Source organism: Symphalangus syndactylus, chromosome 15, assembly GCF_028878055.3.
Source record: "Symphalangus syndactylus isolate Jambi chromosome 15, NHGRI_mSymSyn1-v2.1_pri, whole genome shotgun sequence".
Taxonomy (NCBI): Eukaryota; Metazoa; Chordata; class Mammalia; order Primates; family Hylobatidae; genus Symphalangus; species Symphalangus syndactylus.
This window is the reverse complement of record NC_072437.2, coordinates 63,631,747-63,650,106: the sequence shown is the minus strand read 5'-3', so window position 1 is coordinate 63,650,106 and position 18,360 is coordinate 63,631,747. Positions and strand designations below refer to the sequence as shown.

The 18,360-nt window shown below is 32.4% G+C and overlaps 1 protein-coding gene across 3 annotated transcripts in view; it reads left to right on the top strand.

Annotated features, from left to right (window-relative positions):
• PCDH17 (protocadherin 17) overlaps positions 1–18,360 on the top strand; it is a 100,855-nt gene that overhangs the window by 25,433 nt on the left and 57,062 nt on the right. For 2 of the 3 annotated variants that reach the window (XM_055244522.2, XM_055244521.2), the window contains exons 2-3: positions 11,614–11,672; positions 11,807–11,979. In XM_055244522.2, coding sequence (XP_055100497.1) covers positions 11,614–11,672; positions 11,807–11,979 — 232 coding nt within the window. The remainder of the gene's footprint in view (positions 1–11,613; positions 11,673–11,806; positions 11,980–18,360) is intronic. The other variant, XM_063618799.1, reaches the window with a different exon arrangement.

The window sequence follows — 18,360 nt, the reverse complement described above, 5'->3', positions numbered from 1 at the left end:
AGTTTCTTATTTTAGTGTATTGTGAAAAAATAAATTGATGGAAATATATAACAGACTTGTAGTCTGTTATATGTCTGGATCACCTTTTAAATTAATTATTTTGTTTGTTTGTGGGAATTTTACATAATGATGGGAAAAAAGTAACATATTAAATTTCTTTTGCATTTAAAAAAGTAGGTATTCATAGGTGCCTAGTTTGACAATTTATATGAGTATAATGATGGTAAGTATATGATTAAACCTACTGCATGAAGTAGAATATTTGATAATAAATGGCCATGATTGCCTTTTAATGTTATCAATCAAAGAAAAGTCTAGTTATCAGAGTTATATATAAAGCTCAGCACATTAAAACAATAACATGAAGGTATAGAAATGTAGAAGTACAGATTCTTTCAAAGAACCATCTTGGTATTAAGCGGAATAGTAGTTCTAGTTTTATTTATTATGTATTAGTAATTGTAAAAAAAAATTTTCAAGGAAAGTTACATTAATTTCTCGTCAACTTATTTCCAAAAATATTGGAATGGTTCATTATTTTTCTCCATTATCTCAGAGAGGCAGTACAGCAACCAACTGGTGCTGGCAGGCTCTGGCAAGTGTCATTGTTCTATAATAAATTGGGTATATGATGGACAAATCTATGAAAGTCACTTAGCTACAGTTTCTTTGTTTGAAAAAAAATGTAAACAATGCCTCCACTTTATCTCCCAGGGCAATTGAGAAGAATGAATAATAAACATCACTACAGTAATACTATTTTGTAGATCCTAATACAAGACACTGTACTCCAAATCTCCCAGTGCAGAATTTAATTAGTGACATTATAGACATGCATTTAGACTCAATGCATTATAGTTTCCAAGCATGTCCATAGTAGCTAAATAAATTAGGCCAAAAACCAGCTTGATCATAAAATTTTAATTTGTAAAAATGTATTTTTGCTTATTAGCAGGTTTCTTAAATTTAATATCTAATTTTAAGAAAATGTATCTACCGTAAGACTCAGAATTCTTAGCGATAGTAAGTAATATCACCAATTTATCTTCCTTTCTTTATTCTCTTCCTTTGTCTTTATATACCGAGAATATTAGAAGAAGCTATTTCAGAAATGTAATGAATTTTCACTGGCCACATATAACCTTTGAATTCTTCGTCCTGGAGGCCCTATTACAGAGAATCTAGTTTTAGATATTTCTTTCAGTGGGAAAAGTCTTCAGTATTCTTAATAGAGATGGAAAAAGAGCATGGGAGGAAGAAAGCAGAGGAATGTCTCCAGAGATAAGTCTGGCTGAGAGATAGCAAAAAACAGAAAAGAAAAGAACTTCAAATTTACTCCTACACTGCCACTGGAATAAAAAGGGAAGACTAAGTTTTGAATAGGGCTGAGATGAAGAGGCTGACAACACTGAAGAAAATGGGTGATTTGAGGATGTTGGAGTTAGCAGTCTTTAAGTGCGTTTTAATTTCTGTCTTCATGGCACATCCAGTATTTAGTGGCATCTCAGTTGGCCCTGGGATTCGCAATACAGCAAATATATAAAGGGAATGTATGGCAGTCTCTATTTTATGTGCTTTCATAGATAACAAATAGGGCTCGTCTTACCTTTTGATAATCTCAGTTTTCTTTGTTCTTGTCAAAGATAACTTTTTTCAAGATTCATAAATTACATAATTAAATGCTGGCACATCAGTTATTATTAAAGTTATCAATGTCATTTCAAAGAGTTAGCATTTGCAAGAGATCTTAATATATACCCAGATTACTTCAAGAAAAAAATCTAAGTCATCCTCATTGAGCAGCAGACTTAAAATTCTTACTTACAGGATGTGGCTGTTCCTGTCCTCTCATTTTTAATTTAAAGGAATGCTGGGTTTTGCTCAATATTGTAAGAATACCGAATGTTTTTATTATGCCTTTAGTAGCAAAACACAAATGTCAACCACACTATACTTGTATAAAATGTATTATTTTGAAAACCACTGATAAATACAGTTATTGCCATACTTCATGCACTTTAAAAATTCCACAGCCATAGGTGCTGTCAGATAACTTTATAAGTGGTGGCTTAAAATGCTGTTGCCTACTTCAGCAATGTAGAAAGAACCACACCATATATTCTGTGGAAGGCAAAGCTATCAGAAGCAATATCGGTATGAAAAGGCTTAAAGTGAATTATTCGCCTCTTAACACTCCCTTTTGTTGTCTACTGCAAATAGAATGCTTGTTATCAATGTGAAAAGCAGTGGCTTTGAATTAAGGCAAAAATTTGTTTTGTTTAGTTTTCAACGCAATGGTATCAAGGTAGACAAACTTCTGTCTCTAATTCAATGGTATTTTTCAAAATTTTATGTCTCTGTACCCCTGGATTGGGAAAACACTGAAAATATAAATTTTACTGAATTTATAATTATACGATTTAACACCATATCTAGAATCATTTATTTTTAGACAAAATGTTGTTCTGTTCACTACACATCCAACCCCAAATTAGATTTTAAGAGATGAGTTGCTCTCTTAATGACTTCAAAAAGTCAAAAGACATACTTACATTTATTCTAGATTAATACACCTAGAATTAAAAACGTCTTCATGTTTATATTTCAAACAGTGGAAGATCACTTTGTATTTGAAATACTTATCTTTATAATATATTTGAAATGTATAAAAATAATGTTGACACAAACATATAAATCTTATACAAATAATGCAAAAAATAAATTTAAGTATTATCTATTTAGATTATTGAGGCAAATGTTTCTAGACCTTGCTGAAAAAATGCTACATCTTTTCTTCCTTAGCCTCTAATCTGCTGCCAGTCCCATCCAGTGTATTTTTACTTTAAAATACTACAGCTTTTATTTTTAGACGTTTCGTTTGAATCTTTTTTATATCTTCTATTTCTCTCAGGATCAAAATTAACGTGAGGCAAGGGAGGTAGTTAAGGCACAAGATTTAAGGAGACACTCTCCATGTACTGCTTTTACGTTCCTGAACATATTTTTAATATTTCTGAACGATTTTTAAAGGTCCTATTAGTTAATCCTATCATCACTCATCCATGGTATTAAGGGAGATAGTAGTTCCAGTTTTATTTATTATGTAATAGTAATTGTAAAAAAAATTTTCAAGGAAAGTTACATTAATTTCTCATCAGCTTATTTCCAAAAATATTGGAATGGTTCATTATTTTTCTCCATTATCTCAGAGAGGCAGTACAGCAACCAACTGGTGCTGGTAGGCTCTGGCAAGTGTCATTGTTCTGTAATAAATTGGGTATATGATAGACAAATCTATGAAAGTCACTTAGCTACAGTTTCTTTGTTTGAAAAAAAAATGTAAACAATGCCTCCACTTTATCTCCTAGGGCAATTGAGAAGAATGAATAATAAACATCACTATAGTAATACTGTTTTGTAGATCCTAATACAAGACACTGTACTCCAAATCTCCCAGTGCAGAATTTAATTAGTGACATTATAAACATGCATTTAGACTCAATGCATTATAGTTTCCAAGCATGTCCATAGTAGCTAAATAAATTAGGCTAAAAACCAGCTTGATCATAAAATTTTAATTTGTAAAAATGTATTTTTGCTTATTAGCAGGTTTCTTAAATTTAATTATATCTAATTTTAAGAAAATGTATCTACCGTAAGACTCCATGAGTCTGTTTTTATTGATTTTTCTCCCAGGTCTAGGTTATATTTTCCTGGCTTATTGCATGCCCTGTAATTCCTGATTGAATCTTGGATATTGTGAATTTTACATTGTTGTTGCTGGATTTGGTACTGCCTATGTTCTGAGCTAAATGTACATCTGTGAAATGAATGCATCCATTGGGCTGAGTAGTAGACTCTGACTTAAAGGTCTCCAGTCTGGCAAAGAGATAGAGAAAGCCAAGAGGACTTCAAGAATGCTAAGAGGGGTTTCTTGTTTGTTCGTTTTGTTTTGTTTTGAGGCGGATTCTTGCTCTATCGCCCAGGCTGGAGTGCAATGGTGCAATCTCTGCTCACCTCAACCTCCGCCTCCTGGGTGCAAGCGATTCCCCTGCCTCAGCCTCCATCTCTGCTAAAATTACAAAACAATGCTAGCAGTTTATAATCCATTGCCTCCTATGTCCCCGCACCAATCATTCTGGAAATGTCAGAGTTCTATGGTGTGTCAGAGTTGTTCCTTTCATAGGAAATTTCCTGAATATCTCATGACTCTAACTATAATGGGTAGCATAATGTTGGCTAATTAGCACCAAGGTTATTTATGTTGTGTGTATATATATATACACACACACACACATATATAATTATCAGAGTATGTGTAAATTAATCCCAGATTGAATTCTAGCAGCGTTTACTTAAATGGTATGTTTGATGGTGAAAAACTGACCATAGAATACAGTTTCCTACTGCTCACATTATTCTTCTCTTCCTTTTGCAGGGATACATTTGAAGACTAGTATTTTGATTTTTTTCTTAGAAATTCACTAGAAATTAGACTCGAAATAATGAGGCCTTTATTTTTCTCATCCCACAGGTGTCTAATTTTATAGAAATCCAAGTGTTGCATTAAAATTTACCATATACTCATCCAGTTACCATTATTTCATATCATGACAGTGCTGCACAATTAAAAAATTAAAAACTTATAATAAGAATTGTATTATAAACTAAGAAATTTGCATATATTATCTCATATAAACTTAAAACCCCACATTTTGGATACTCTTATATTATCTTAATTTTGCTGCCGAAATTGTAAAATTATTTTGACAATATTTTGCATAAATTTTGGTACATTTCAGAGGCTAACCATTTTGTATTACATGTCTTTTGAGTTTTTACAAAGTATGGTATTAACTTACTTCCAAAGGTAGAAACAGTTTTATGAGCCATTTTGAAAATTAAAACAATTCATCATTTCTGAAGACAGAGCCCAGTCCTCCACGATCTAGCCATGTTTCTTTCTTGTGTTCAAAAGACAAGCTACTACTTTGCAACAAGTGCAGTTTGAAATTTTTATATAAAGTATTTATTTTATGGCTGGGTAAATCAGAGATGCACACAAGAAAAAAATTCTTTGGAAGAAATAAAATTTGAAGGCTGGGTTCGGTGGCTTATGCCTGTAATCTTAGCACTTTGGGAGGTCAAGTCAGGTGGATCCTTTGAGCTCATGAGTTTGAGTTTGAGACCAGGGCAACTTGGCAAAGCCCCATCTATACTAAAAAAAAAAAAAAAAAAAGAAAAAAAAAATAGCCGGCATGTTGGCTCACCCTTGTAGTTTCAGTTACTTGCGCAGCTGAGGCAGGAAGATCATTTGAACCTGGGAGGTTCAGGCTGCAGTGAGCCACGATCACCCCACTGCACTCCAGGCTGATGACAAAGTGAGACCCTGTCTCAAAAAATAAAATTAAATAAATTTGAGCTATGGATCTGTTGCTTGGATTTGATGGTGTGATTAAATAGATATTTATATCCAAATTCTTTTGTATTCTGTCCAAATAAATATTAAATATCTACATAGATTTTAGAAATTGGCTCAGTGTCATTTTAAAAGACAAGTTTAGAAACACTCTTTGTTGAGAATATTCAAAAAATAACTTGTATTATAATTATTTTCTGAGAAGGAAGAATCCTCAGCATATATGTGATGCAGATAATCATATTAGGTATATTTTGGTATTACTATTTGCTTTTAAAATTAGTTACAGTAATGTGAACCTTTTTTGAGGTGTATAGTTCTATGAATGTTCATACATGTGTAGTCTCATGAAACAAGCAAGATACTGAACAGTTCTATCACTTTAAAAGCTTCCTTACGCTATCTCTCTCTGTCATACTTTCCCTCACCTTTAACCCCTAGCAACCACGGATTTGTTCTGCGTCATAATAGCTTTGCTTGTTTTAATAAGTAGTCTTATAAGTTGAATGATAGAGTATGCAATTTTTAAAGATTGACTTTTTTCACTCAACATAAAGCTTTTGAGATTCATTCGGGTTGTTACAACAGTAGTCCATTTTTTCATTGCTAAATGGTATTTTATTACACATATGTATGATGGTCTGTCTGTTCACCTTTTGAAAGATATCTAGGCTGATTCCAGTTTGGGGCAAACATACAGAATTTTGTGTGAACATAGTTTTCATTTTTTTTAGGGTATATCCCTAGAAGTAGGATTGCTGGGTCATATGATAGATTTATGTTTGACATAAGAAATGGCCAGGTTGTTTTCCAGGGTAGCTGTACCATTTTGCATTTTCACCAAAATTTATGAGAATTCCAGTTGTTCCACATCCTCATCAGAATTAGTATTGTTAAGTTTTTAAATTTCATATAATCTAATAAATATATAGTGTCATTTTATTATAATTTTGATTTTCATTTTCCTAACTGCAGATTACAGTAAATCTCTCTTCATGTGCTTTTGTACCATCAATATATTCTATATGATTTAGTGTTAAGCCTTTCAAGTGTTTATTTGTTTGTTTTCTTAGTTTTGACGGTTCTTTATACAGTCTGAATGCAACATTACAGATGTTCTCTCAAGGGCTGTAGCTTGTTTTTAAATTCTCTTAACAGTGTCTTTGCAAAATCAACATTTCTAATTTCATAAAGTCCAACTTTTTCTTCTGTGAATCATGCTTTGATATTGTCTAACAACTGTGTAGTGCCCTGTCACAAAGATTTTCTGCTAAGTTTTCTACTAAATATTTTTAGTTTTACGATTTACATTTAGGTCTATGTTCCATGTTTGAGGGAGAGAAAGAGAGAGAGAAAAAGAGAATGTGTATGTGTGTGTGTCTAATGTTTAAGGTATAGATCAAGGTTCATTTCTACTGAATTATATATTGAATCATCTTTCCAACTTTGTTAAAAATCAACTGTTCATATTTGTGTGGGTCTGCTTCTGGACAGTCTTCTGTTCCATTGTTGTATGTATTCATTCGTTTGGCAATACTGCAGTCTTCATTAGTGTGGCTTCAATATTAAGTCTTTTTGTTGTTGTTGTTGTTGTTGTTTTCTGAGACAGAGTCTCACTCTGTTGCTCAATCTGGAGTGCAGATTGAGCTCACTGCAACCTCTGCCCCCTGGATTCAAGGGATTCTCGTGCCTCAGCCACCCAAGTAGCTGGAATTACAGGCATGTGCCTTGAAACCCAGCTAATTTTTGTATTTTTCTTTAGTAGACAAGGAATTTTTCACCATGTTGACCAGGCTGGTCTCGAACTCCTGGCCTCAAGTGATCCACCCACCTTAGCCTCCCAAAGTACTGGGATTACAGGCGTGAGCCACCTTGCTGGGCCCAACAGTAAGTCTAAAAGAGAGTAGTGTAATTTCTTCAGAAATTGATTTATCTTTTAAAAAAATTATTTTGGCTATTGTAGTTCATCTCCTATCACATATTAATTTAAGAATCATCTTGTTTAAATACACAGAAAATTTTGCTGAGAATTTGCATGGAATTATGTTACATGCATACATTATTTGGGGATCCAAATTGTCTTCCAATCCATAAACATATATCTCTCCATTTATTTAGGCCCTTTAAATTTATTTCTTTATAATGTTCAGCATACAGGTCCTATATATTTTAAAAATATTTGTTGAATAATTAATTGATAGGCGCTATTATAAGTGTATTGCTTTTATTCCTCTCAGATGAACTTAAGGACATGTAAGTGGCCATATCAGAATAATCTACTTCCTCAAATAGAGAGCTTTCCTAGTCTCAGCTAGCATGACTCAGTTTCACTACCTGCTTTCTTTCGACCTTTTTCAGACAAGTTTTTTAAAAATTACAATAATTTGTTTCAGAATTTGAATCAGATAGCAAGTTGTAGAAGATTGCATATCCTTAGGAATAGTTTATTACTGAATATTGCTGATAAAAATGTTGATTTTTAATATCATTTATAAATGTACCACAGTTTGCTGAGTACTAGTAAAGAAAAAAGACAAATAATCAAAGAATTCATATTCTGCAAACTTTATCCACTCTGTTTGCTTGCTTGCTCGCTTGTTTATTTTCCTGTTTATTTTCTCCACAAAGGAAAGAATATCTAATTTTTTATTATCTTTAACACACAAAAAAAGAAAGTGAAAAAGATAGGAGGGTACATTCAGTATGATGTTAGTTCACATCTATTTTGTTATGAGCAAATAATCACTTTTTTTTTACAAAGATAACTTTTGTCTCATTTATTATTGATTTTTTTGTAGATTTTTAAATAGATCATCATATAGTTTTTAAAATATCTACTTGAAAACATTTATGTGACTACCCACCAATTGTAGGTACATGTGATATTTTTAATGACAAACAACTCATCATGTTTATATGTTTATCATATAAAAGTCACTGTGTTCAAGTTGAGTTTGAAGAGAAAACACTAGTGATTAGTTTGCATGAAAGATAAGGTTTTCAAGCATTGTAAATAATCATGTTTAATTACTCTGCTGAGTCCTAAAATGTACAAATGTCTGACCTCAAATTCTACCCTCTTCCAAGACTTAAAATTTATCAATTATAAATGGAAAAGGTAAAACTCAATTTTTAGAGTATAGTGTTGTAAAATATCTGAATACTCTTATACTTCTAATTAAATGATGCTGTCATACATATGGCTTTTTCTCTATTTTTCATTTTTCTATGCAAATACTGTTATTTTATATTCAGATTGTTTTAAGTGAATTTTCAGACACCCTTGGAGTCTAGATAATGAAAATGTAGTGAATTAGTTATATGTTTGTTAAAGGCCAAATGGCTATTACATTATGGTAATTATACACACACACAATCTCTCATATTCCTATCTACTTTAATCAATGAGTTCAGACATTATTAGTAAACTTCTGATACTCTGCTCGTGATTGAATTGCAAACTTTTAAAATTGTACTTTGTGAAATTCTATAATTAGAAACCAACTTATTTTTTCTACATTTCTTTTCACTCCTCTCACCCTGCTTCCTCCTCCTTCCTGTATCTTTTCGTTTCTCTCTCCCACTTTCTTTCTCTGTGCTTTTCTCTTGCTCTTCCTCAGATTTGTTTGTTTATTTATGTTTGTTTTTGAGACAGGTTGCCCAGGCTGGAATGCAGTGATGCTGTCACAGTTCACTGTAGCCTCGACATCCTGGGCTCAAGTGATTCTCTAGCTCAGCCTTCTGAGCAGCTGGGACTACAGGTGGGCACCACCACACCTGGCTAATTTTATTATAATTTTTATCTAGATGGGGTCTCAATACGTTGACAGGGCTGGTCTTGAACTCCTGAGCTCAAGTGATCCTCCTGCCTCCACCTCCCAAAGTGCTGGGATTACTGGCGTGAGACACCCCACCTGGCCTTTCTTGGGCTTTCCTTTCTATTTTCTCTTGTTCTCTCCCAAACACCCTTATTTTCTCCCTTCCTCTTGTTTTTCTATCTTCATCAGACCAATATTTGGCAGCAGTACCATTGCCCAGAGTTCACCAAATGCTCATGCATAAATACATGTGTGTGTACATACAATTTCAATAGCACTTCATTCAATGGAAATATGATTTCATTTCTTAGCTTACATTTCTTATTTAATTAGAAATGCTTAGAACTTTAATAATATGCAAACATTTCTCGATACTGTTCCTATCAGGACAAGAGAAAAAAAGTTTCCCCAGACTATTTCCTTGTGTCTAAACGAATAAGGATCCACATCCTGTGAGGCTCCACTTAATTAAAACCATTAAAATCACAAGACTACTTATAATAGTGCTTACATTTTCTAACTAGAGTTTCTGATTTCACAGTACATTTTATTGTCTCTTTAATAACCTGGATTATGTTTTCTTGAAGTGTTCTAAAACACTTCTATTTAGTTTTCAACCGACAGCAATAGTGGATTAGATACATGCGTTTCATCAATTCAAAGGATGAACTAGTTTTTATTAAATTAAAATGTGAAGTGACTAAGTAATTATAGTTTAAAAATTTTTCAAAATATTTTTGGAAACATTTTTGCTGCTGGTGTTGACTACTGCTATTAACTTTACTAGAAAATCAAGTTATCCTTAAAAACTGATATTTTGTCATTATGGAAACAAAAAGCAATATGCTTCACTGAATCTAGAAATTACTACAATATGTAAATGGAAAGTATCTGCTACCAACTGCTAGTAAAAGACAGATAGGAGTGAGCAATGAATCCACCTCTTTTACTTTATCTTTGCATGTACTTTGACATGGAGGTGAGTGAAGTTTTCCAATGCTTCACTTCATCTTTGCGTGTACTTTGATAAAGGTCATTTGGACAAACCAAAACAGGTTATATATTAAGAAACTTGTGGGGGGGTTTTCTGTCCCCAAACTTGACAATGACGCTTACATAATACTTTAAACTATCATTCTTTAATGATATCAAACAAACTATCATTCTTTAATGATATCAATACTTTATATTACTTATCAATACCTTAAACTATCATTCTTAATATGCCTTTTTCTTTTTTCAGTAATCGCTCACAAAGTCAAATGCTTTATATTATTATATGGGAAGAAGAAAAAAAAGAATATCTTATTTTAAATTAGCCTTATTAATAAGGAAAGCACATATTGCACTACATTAAGTCTTACGTTGGGCCCTCTGTTTCATGAATTGCATGATCCCTGTGTCACTGATACTTGTATGCTGGATGATCTTGTAGGAACCCATAGCTGCTTCAGAGTATAATGCCGTGATATGAAGTGATGCAGAAAACAGGAGAAGCTTTGTCACTGAGTCAGCTGCAAGAAGAAGTAATGTGTATGAATGTACAGTATAGGGAAATCTATGAAAGATCCAGTCTCTTTCTCCCAAAAGACTCTGTTCCATGATACAAGGAGAATTCAGTTCTTTTTGGCGGACCTCCATGTCAGTTTGGAAGCAGTAAAAACAGCCGCAAAAACAAGCCTCGTTTCTCAGTGTCTTTATGCTCACGTTTTAAGTAACATTTTTTCTCTCTTATTTTTGTTTTGCTTTGTTTTTAATAACTAGGAAGTAAAATAGAAATCCATTCCCACTGGATTGTTTGAACATAGTTTCCATAGTTGGGTTGTAGCTGAGAATGAATTATAGCAATGAGTTCAACTATATGTGATATGCTTGTATCCATTACTGGCAAAATTGGAAGGAAAGGCCCTGCATCTCTTAATTGAGGAGTGGATGACTTTAAATGACATTACATCAAGAAAGGCATAGAATCCCAGAAGATGATGTAATTATGTTTAAAAATGAGTATTATTAAATAATTCACACTATTAATGTGGAGAAATTAGGTCATTTTCCCACTCCTCCCACAAATATTCAATCTTAACATCTAAGTAATGAAACAACACAGCCAGTGTTATCCATCCTGGTACTAAAAGAGAATGCCAGTTATGACAGGCTCATTGTTTACTTTAACAGGTAATTTGTGGACCGGAACCATTTAATTGTTCTGAGTACATAATTACATGTCAGCAATTTCCAATTTAATTAAAATGTACAAATCTGAAGATTAAGGGAATTTTTGAATTATTAATCATTTTTCCACTAGGAAATCTTGTTGCTCTGCAGGAGATTTGTCCAGTGTACAACTATACGTATTTTTTTCCTTCTCTTTCACAGACAGACAATTTTCCCGCAGAGCCCAATTACATGGGCAGCAGGCAGCAGTTTGTTCAAAGGTAAGGCCTATTAAATAACTTTTCTCAGCTTCCCCATTTGCATTCGTGTCAAAATTGCTTTGCAAGATACTACACTTCAGATTCAAACTAGTAGAGACAACACTTTCTCTTCTTTTTCTTTATATGTATTTCAGTAGCTCCACGTTTAAGGACCCAGAAAGAGCCAGCCTGAGAGACAGTGGGCACGGGGACAGTGATCAGGCTGACAGTGACCAAGACACTAACAAAGGCTCCTGCTGTGACATGTCTGTTAGGGAGGCACTCAAGATGAAAACTACTTCAACTAAAAGCCAACCACTTGAACAAGGTGAGTGAAGTCTTCCAATGCTTACAAAGTGTAAAGCTTAAGCAGTCATTAGAAACCTATTAGATCTAGAGTTGCAGTTTATCACAGTGGAATGGACTATTGATAATATATCAAAGAAACAGCAAATCTTGAGGTTGCCCCAGAAAAAAAGCAACCATTGAATAACACAGTCAAAAATGAAAAATGAAGGCCCTGGGTGTCATTCATTAATCCTAAAGTAAGAACTTGACCAAAGTCACTTGATTGTTCTTATTTCATAGACATTTCCTACCCTTTCCTATTTGGGGTTATACTAACAAGGAAAATACGGCATATATTAGCTAGATATGTATATTTATGAATTTACAGTATAAAAATTAGTAAATTCAACACTTTTTAGATAAAATGAAATCACTGAATTTTATAGCTCTTAGCAATGCTTGTTGATTTATTTTTTGTTTGGATTTTAGCTTCAAAATAGCTTTTCAAGAGTCATAGGTAAACCAGAGTTTTGGCTTTCTTTTGATTTACATCTAAGACTTCATGAATATCAAATGGGTAATAAAGCAATGTGTCTTAATAAATACATATATATTTTTGTAAAATTTTATCTCTAATTTATTCGTCTCATATGACTTTTTATTGATTTTAATGTTTTTATTGTTTCAAATACAATAAAATGTTTGCTAATGATTCATCTAAAGTAAATTAAATTACTCTTATGTATAAGACTAAAAACTGTGAATAGGTTTTTTATGTCCTATTGTAAAAAGTGAAAAGAACTGTAGTTGATATAGTAATAGTCTTCAGAATATTAGTGGTATTTAAATATATTTACACTTATTATTTCAGTTGTACTACATTTAAAATATGTGAACCTAACCTCTAAGTCATTTATTGATTAATGATTTATAGAAAGTAAATTTTTGCCTGTAGGGCAGCCTGTTCTATTATATATATCTCAACAGATACAGTGTTAAGTTTTCTAGTCATGTTAAAATGTTTAATGTAAATATTAATATACCCATATATATAAGTATATACATATGCTTATATATACTTATTTATACATATTTAAAACAAAATTAATATATATTCAGTTTAAATATATATTAATATTTTTGGACTAAATATAATTATGCTGAATTTATTTTAAGGTTGACCTCAGAAAAAGCTGTTTTCTAAGTAGTAATTGCTAGACTGATGACTTTTTTCACGATCTTTTACCATAGCAACTTTCTGTGTTAATAGTGCAATATTGTTTTAAAAATTATTTTTAACAAAAGCAATGTGAATCCTTATTTATTATTCCCATTTTCTGAAAATATGTATGTTTACTTGACGTGACTTAAATGGTCATGATGGGTTGTAGCTCTGTGATTTTATAAAATATATGAATCTTTGAGATACATTTTCAATAATGGGTTGTTGAAACTTGATATTTAATACACTGCATGAGATAGACCCATCTATGTGCTTGACACATAAAATGACTGATAGATAATTGATTGGCTACTACTTATGAAAATGCCTAAAGTAAGTAAAGAGTTTATTGTATCTTTATGAGAAACTCTGTTAATTTTTAAAAAAATAAGCAAGCCAACAAAAACAACAACAAAAAACTGCTATTCACATTAACTGTTTAATTCCATGCCAACCACTAACTTAGAAATGTATTTGATAGAAGTGAATTTTATGTATATTCTCTTATAGAGAAGGGAAGCAGTCTTATTTATTATGTATGAAAATGCAATTTATACTAAAAGGCTCTTTTTTCAATTTTGATATTGAAAATTGAAGTCTGGGGAAGGTGGCTATTATTCTTAAAAGAATGCCAAAGATGGCATAAATTTTAAATAATATTGCACAGGAAATAATTGCTAGTCTAAGAGTAAGAATGCCACACATCCCTATTAGTAAATACAGGAAAATTATTTTGAATCTAGAAGATACACTTAAATAATTTATGAATTATGTGTAAAAGACTGGCTTCCACTTTAAAGCATGATTTATATATATATATTTTTTATTATACTTTAAGTTCTCGGGTACATGTGCACAACGTGCAGGTTTGTTACGTATGTATGCATGTGCCATGTTGGTGTGCTGTACCTATTAACTCGTCATTTACATTAGGTATATCTCCTAATGCTATCCCTCCCCGCTCCCTTCCTGTGTCCAAGTGTTCTCATTGTTCAGTTCCCACCTATGAGTGAGAGCATGCGGTGTTTGGTTTTTTGTCCTTGGGATAGTTTGCTGAGAATCGTGGTTTCCAGCTTCATCCATGTCCCTATATTTTTTAAAGTTAGTTAAAATAATATTTCACTGATTGATTGATCCATTGATTTGATTTGTTCATTCATTTAATAAATATCTAGTAGGTGCTTTGAATATGTAAGGAAACGTTAGATTATTCAGAAACGTCAAAAATGAATTTGAATTAGAGCCTGCCTTTAAGTAATCATACGTAACTAATTACAGATAGGGTGATCTCTCTCTCTCTCTCTCCGTCTCCCCTTCCCCCTCTTCATGTTCCCCTCCTTTGCTTTCTCTCCTCTCATCTTTCTGTGTCCTCTATCCTCCTATATTTCTCTATCTACTTCTCATCTATATATCTCTTTATCTATCTTTTTTGTCTATGTCAACTATTTTATCTATCTGTCAGTCTGTCTTTCAAGTATCTATGTTTGTATCTGTTCATCTAGATTTCGAGGAGGAGACTACAATTTATTGAGTTCTTACCACTTACCATAAACAGTGTGAACAATTTCAACATTAGGTTGTTTAACCTGCAAACTCTAAAAAGTTTTTAGTTTTATCTTACATATAAAAAATAAGCTAACTCAAAGTTTATTAACTGGCACAGCAGGGTGGAGTTTAATCCTAGGTCTGGATATGGCTCTAACTTTTCTATTTTCCACACAACCTTGTCTCCAAATGAGAGACTTTGCTCAAATAACCATTTTGACTCATTGCTATGAGAATATATTGAATAAACATCAGAGTAAGTAAAAACTTCAGTTAATGTGTGCAAACCAAGGGGGAGAAGATCAAAATATCTCATATGCATTGATTGAACTACTGTATTTTGCTCAGTACCTGAAACATATTACCTTATTTAATTTTCATGGCATTTATAGGTAGGAAAGTACTGTTACTCTCACATTCAGTAGATATTAAGTAACTATTAAGTAACTTTTTTTAATATTCTGTAGTTATAAGTAGTGAAGGCAGTATAGAAATTTAAAAAATACATTCAAAGCCTGCCCTTTCAAACGATGTTTTATACTATTCACGTAATGAGTAGTTTACTCAGAAATAATGTTAAAATGTTAAATAAGCAAGCAGCTATTGTCTTGATCAATATATTTATTTATTCTATTTGAAAAACATCATGAGAGACAATTCCACAATTAAGTCGAGCACACATATAAATAGCAACTTTCTTTATAGATGAGAGATGATGACAGCCATATCCAAATAATTATTTCATGTAGATTTAAAATATTAAACCCTAATTTTAATAGTTTCAAAATTACCCTAAAAAACAAAAGTAAATTTTCTCTTACGAAAAAAAACTAGAGCTAAATGAAAGGAGATGTGTTTATCAGTCTTTTTCTCTTACTAAAAATGTGTAGCAGTGCCTTACACAGATTTCAATTAAAATTCAGTAACATTATATTTTATATTTTTATATTAGATTCTTTTCCAATTTAAATGATCTCATTTTAGAAAAATAATGTTTTATATTTAAATTGAAATATTTTTTAACTTAGAAATGAAAATCAATTTCAAAAATAATCTTCACATTTTCAATACTTTCTTTGTTAATAATGGTTTTCCTTTGGAAATGACTTAGGCCTTTTGAGATTTTATTTTATTAGCTCAAGTATTACTTTGTTTCTCATCTTTTGTGCAGTGAAATTTTTTCTATTTGTTCCGTTCCTGATATTTGTGTATTTTTGCTACCATTAGTTTAATTCCAAATACATCGCAAAGGTAATGTATTGCCCACTATTTTGGCAAAATAATTTGAAAGACTTCAGCAGCTAATTGAAGGTGTGATGTACTGTACTAAAGCTGAAGACAGCTTTAAGGATGTAATGTTAATAAACCCGTTAGTAGGAAGAGGTTATTTTTTCTTTTAGTGTGATGGGAAAAAATTCAAAGAATGTATCTAGTTTCTTTCCATTTTATTGCATGTTTGTGCCCTAGTTTTCTATTAGTTAATTAGATTTTCTCCATACCCCCCTTCATCATTTATAAAATATAGTAGGTAGGTAGATAGATTAAAAAATTCCAAATATTTTGGAAGTTGTATAGTACCATAATAGCATATTACTTAACAAAAAGGTAAATATGTATTTTTACCTAATAAATTATTGTTTATTTTAAAAATGGGAAAAGAAAACCATGGAATATTGAGAAAAATCTATCTGATCCTTTTTTTTTTAATTGATTTTATATTTTGGAAGAAGACAAACTGACTTATATCAAGACCTAATGAAAATAAATATAGTATTAGTTCTGTAAAGAAGAGCTACATATAGTTTTATAAATAATAAAACTTTTTTAAGAGTTTATGAAGCTATGTTTTCTTAAGCCTCAGAATATTATTCAGACTTTAGCTTCTTTAAGTAAGTACTGTATCTTTGAATTTCTATCCATTAGAAGCCCTGTAAGTTATTTTGATTGTTATCAATAACTTTTTCTTAATGAAAAGATTTAATAAGCATTTTCTAAAATTTAGTAGTCTCCATCGATTTCTAAATAATAAATGTACAGTCCTTATAAATGCTTACCGGCAATTTCTCTGAGCTCCTTAATGATGGCTAAGTGATAGTTCCCAATTTTCCAAGGATTATCAGCTTTCTGCTATCTTTATAATTGACTGAAACCAACTCCTTGAAATAGAATTGTACATGATAATTCTGTTGCAACCTGTGCCAGAAGTGGTGGGATCATCACCAATTCTAACATCACCCTTTTGGGTGGCCGGCTGTCAGTCCCTTCCCCGTGACTGGATTCAAGGACTTCTCTGCTTCCCAGGGATTGCCATTCTAATTCTTTCTCATTTTTTCATTTTATTTAATTGCCTTGTAATTTCTAGTTTTCTATTTAATTCTATGGCTTCCTTCTCCTGCCTCTACTGTTAGAAAATCTGTCTTCTTAAATTACTTTGAGTTTAAAAATTGCATAATGAAATTCTCGATTCAAATCCAATTTTTAAAATCCATGAAAAGTTGACAGTAATAAGAATATCAAATATCTTTGGTTTGCTTTAGTGAATTCCACTTCTAAAACTAAATTTCTTCCTTAAGGATGGCCTTTTTTTCCTTCCTAGAGAACATTCTAGAAAATCACAGAAAGTAAAGCTAATAAATATTTGTTTGTTTCTTTAAGTTAGTATTTGAATTTTGCTTGGGGGCACCTTAATCAAAATAGGCTTAGGCTAGTTTAAGTGAGGGCAGTATTTGTTATGTAATTTCACAGTCACCTAGAGGTGAGGGTGGGGGAGGCTCTGAGTTTCACTCCCTCAAGTCTCCCTTTCTAATTCCCCATATAATGACTGAAATTTCATCATATTTCTAATTATGTTTGGAAATGAAACTGATTAAGAAACTTTACACAATCTGTATTTTACCCTGAAGGAATTATTTAAGAAAGCTATAGCAAGGAAATAGAAGTTGAGGCTCGTACCCACCTGGGGACGAATGTGTGAAACCACACATTCAGATTGTGTGAAGTTAGTGAGTTAGAGGTTTAAGGTGCTGACCACAAACCAGTTACTTTACAATCTTCCCTATAACTGACACTAAATAGAAAAGTAGTAGAACTGTTTCTTTCTGTGTTCTAGTCTGCGGAATGGTTACTGTAGTTCTGACTCTTCCAATTAAGCAGTCGAGGCCTTTTCCCAGACCTTCCCATAACAGACAACAGCCAAACTTTTCCCAGACCAAAGAGAGGGTCGAGATGCTTATTCCTGTGGCCCAATAGCAAGATGCAGACGAACTGGGAAAGAAGAGAGTTTACTTCTGTAACCGAGTACAGGGAGAAGACTGGGAAAAGTATCACCAGACCAAGTCAAAATTACAAAGTTTTCGAGAGCTTATATACCTTCTAAGCTATATGTCTATATGTAAGTGTGCATTTGTCTAAAGACATAAGTGATTAACTTCTTCTAATCTATAACTAAGGTCTGAGTCCTGAAGACCTTCCTCTGGAGCCTCAGTAAATTTACTTAATCTAGATGGGTCCACGTGCCGGGGGTGATTACCCTCATTTTGTCTCCTGCTAAATCATGGAGGTTTGGGAAGTTCCTTTAGACCCCCCAATAAAACTTGTTTGTGGAGGTCTGGGAAGTTTCTCCAGACCCCCAGTAAAACTTGTTAAGAATTCCTT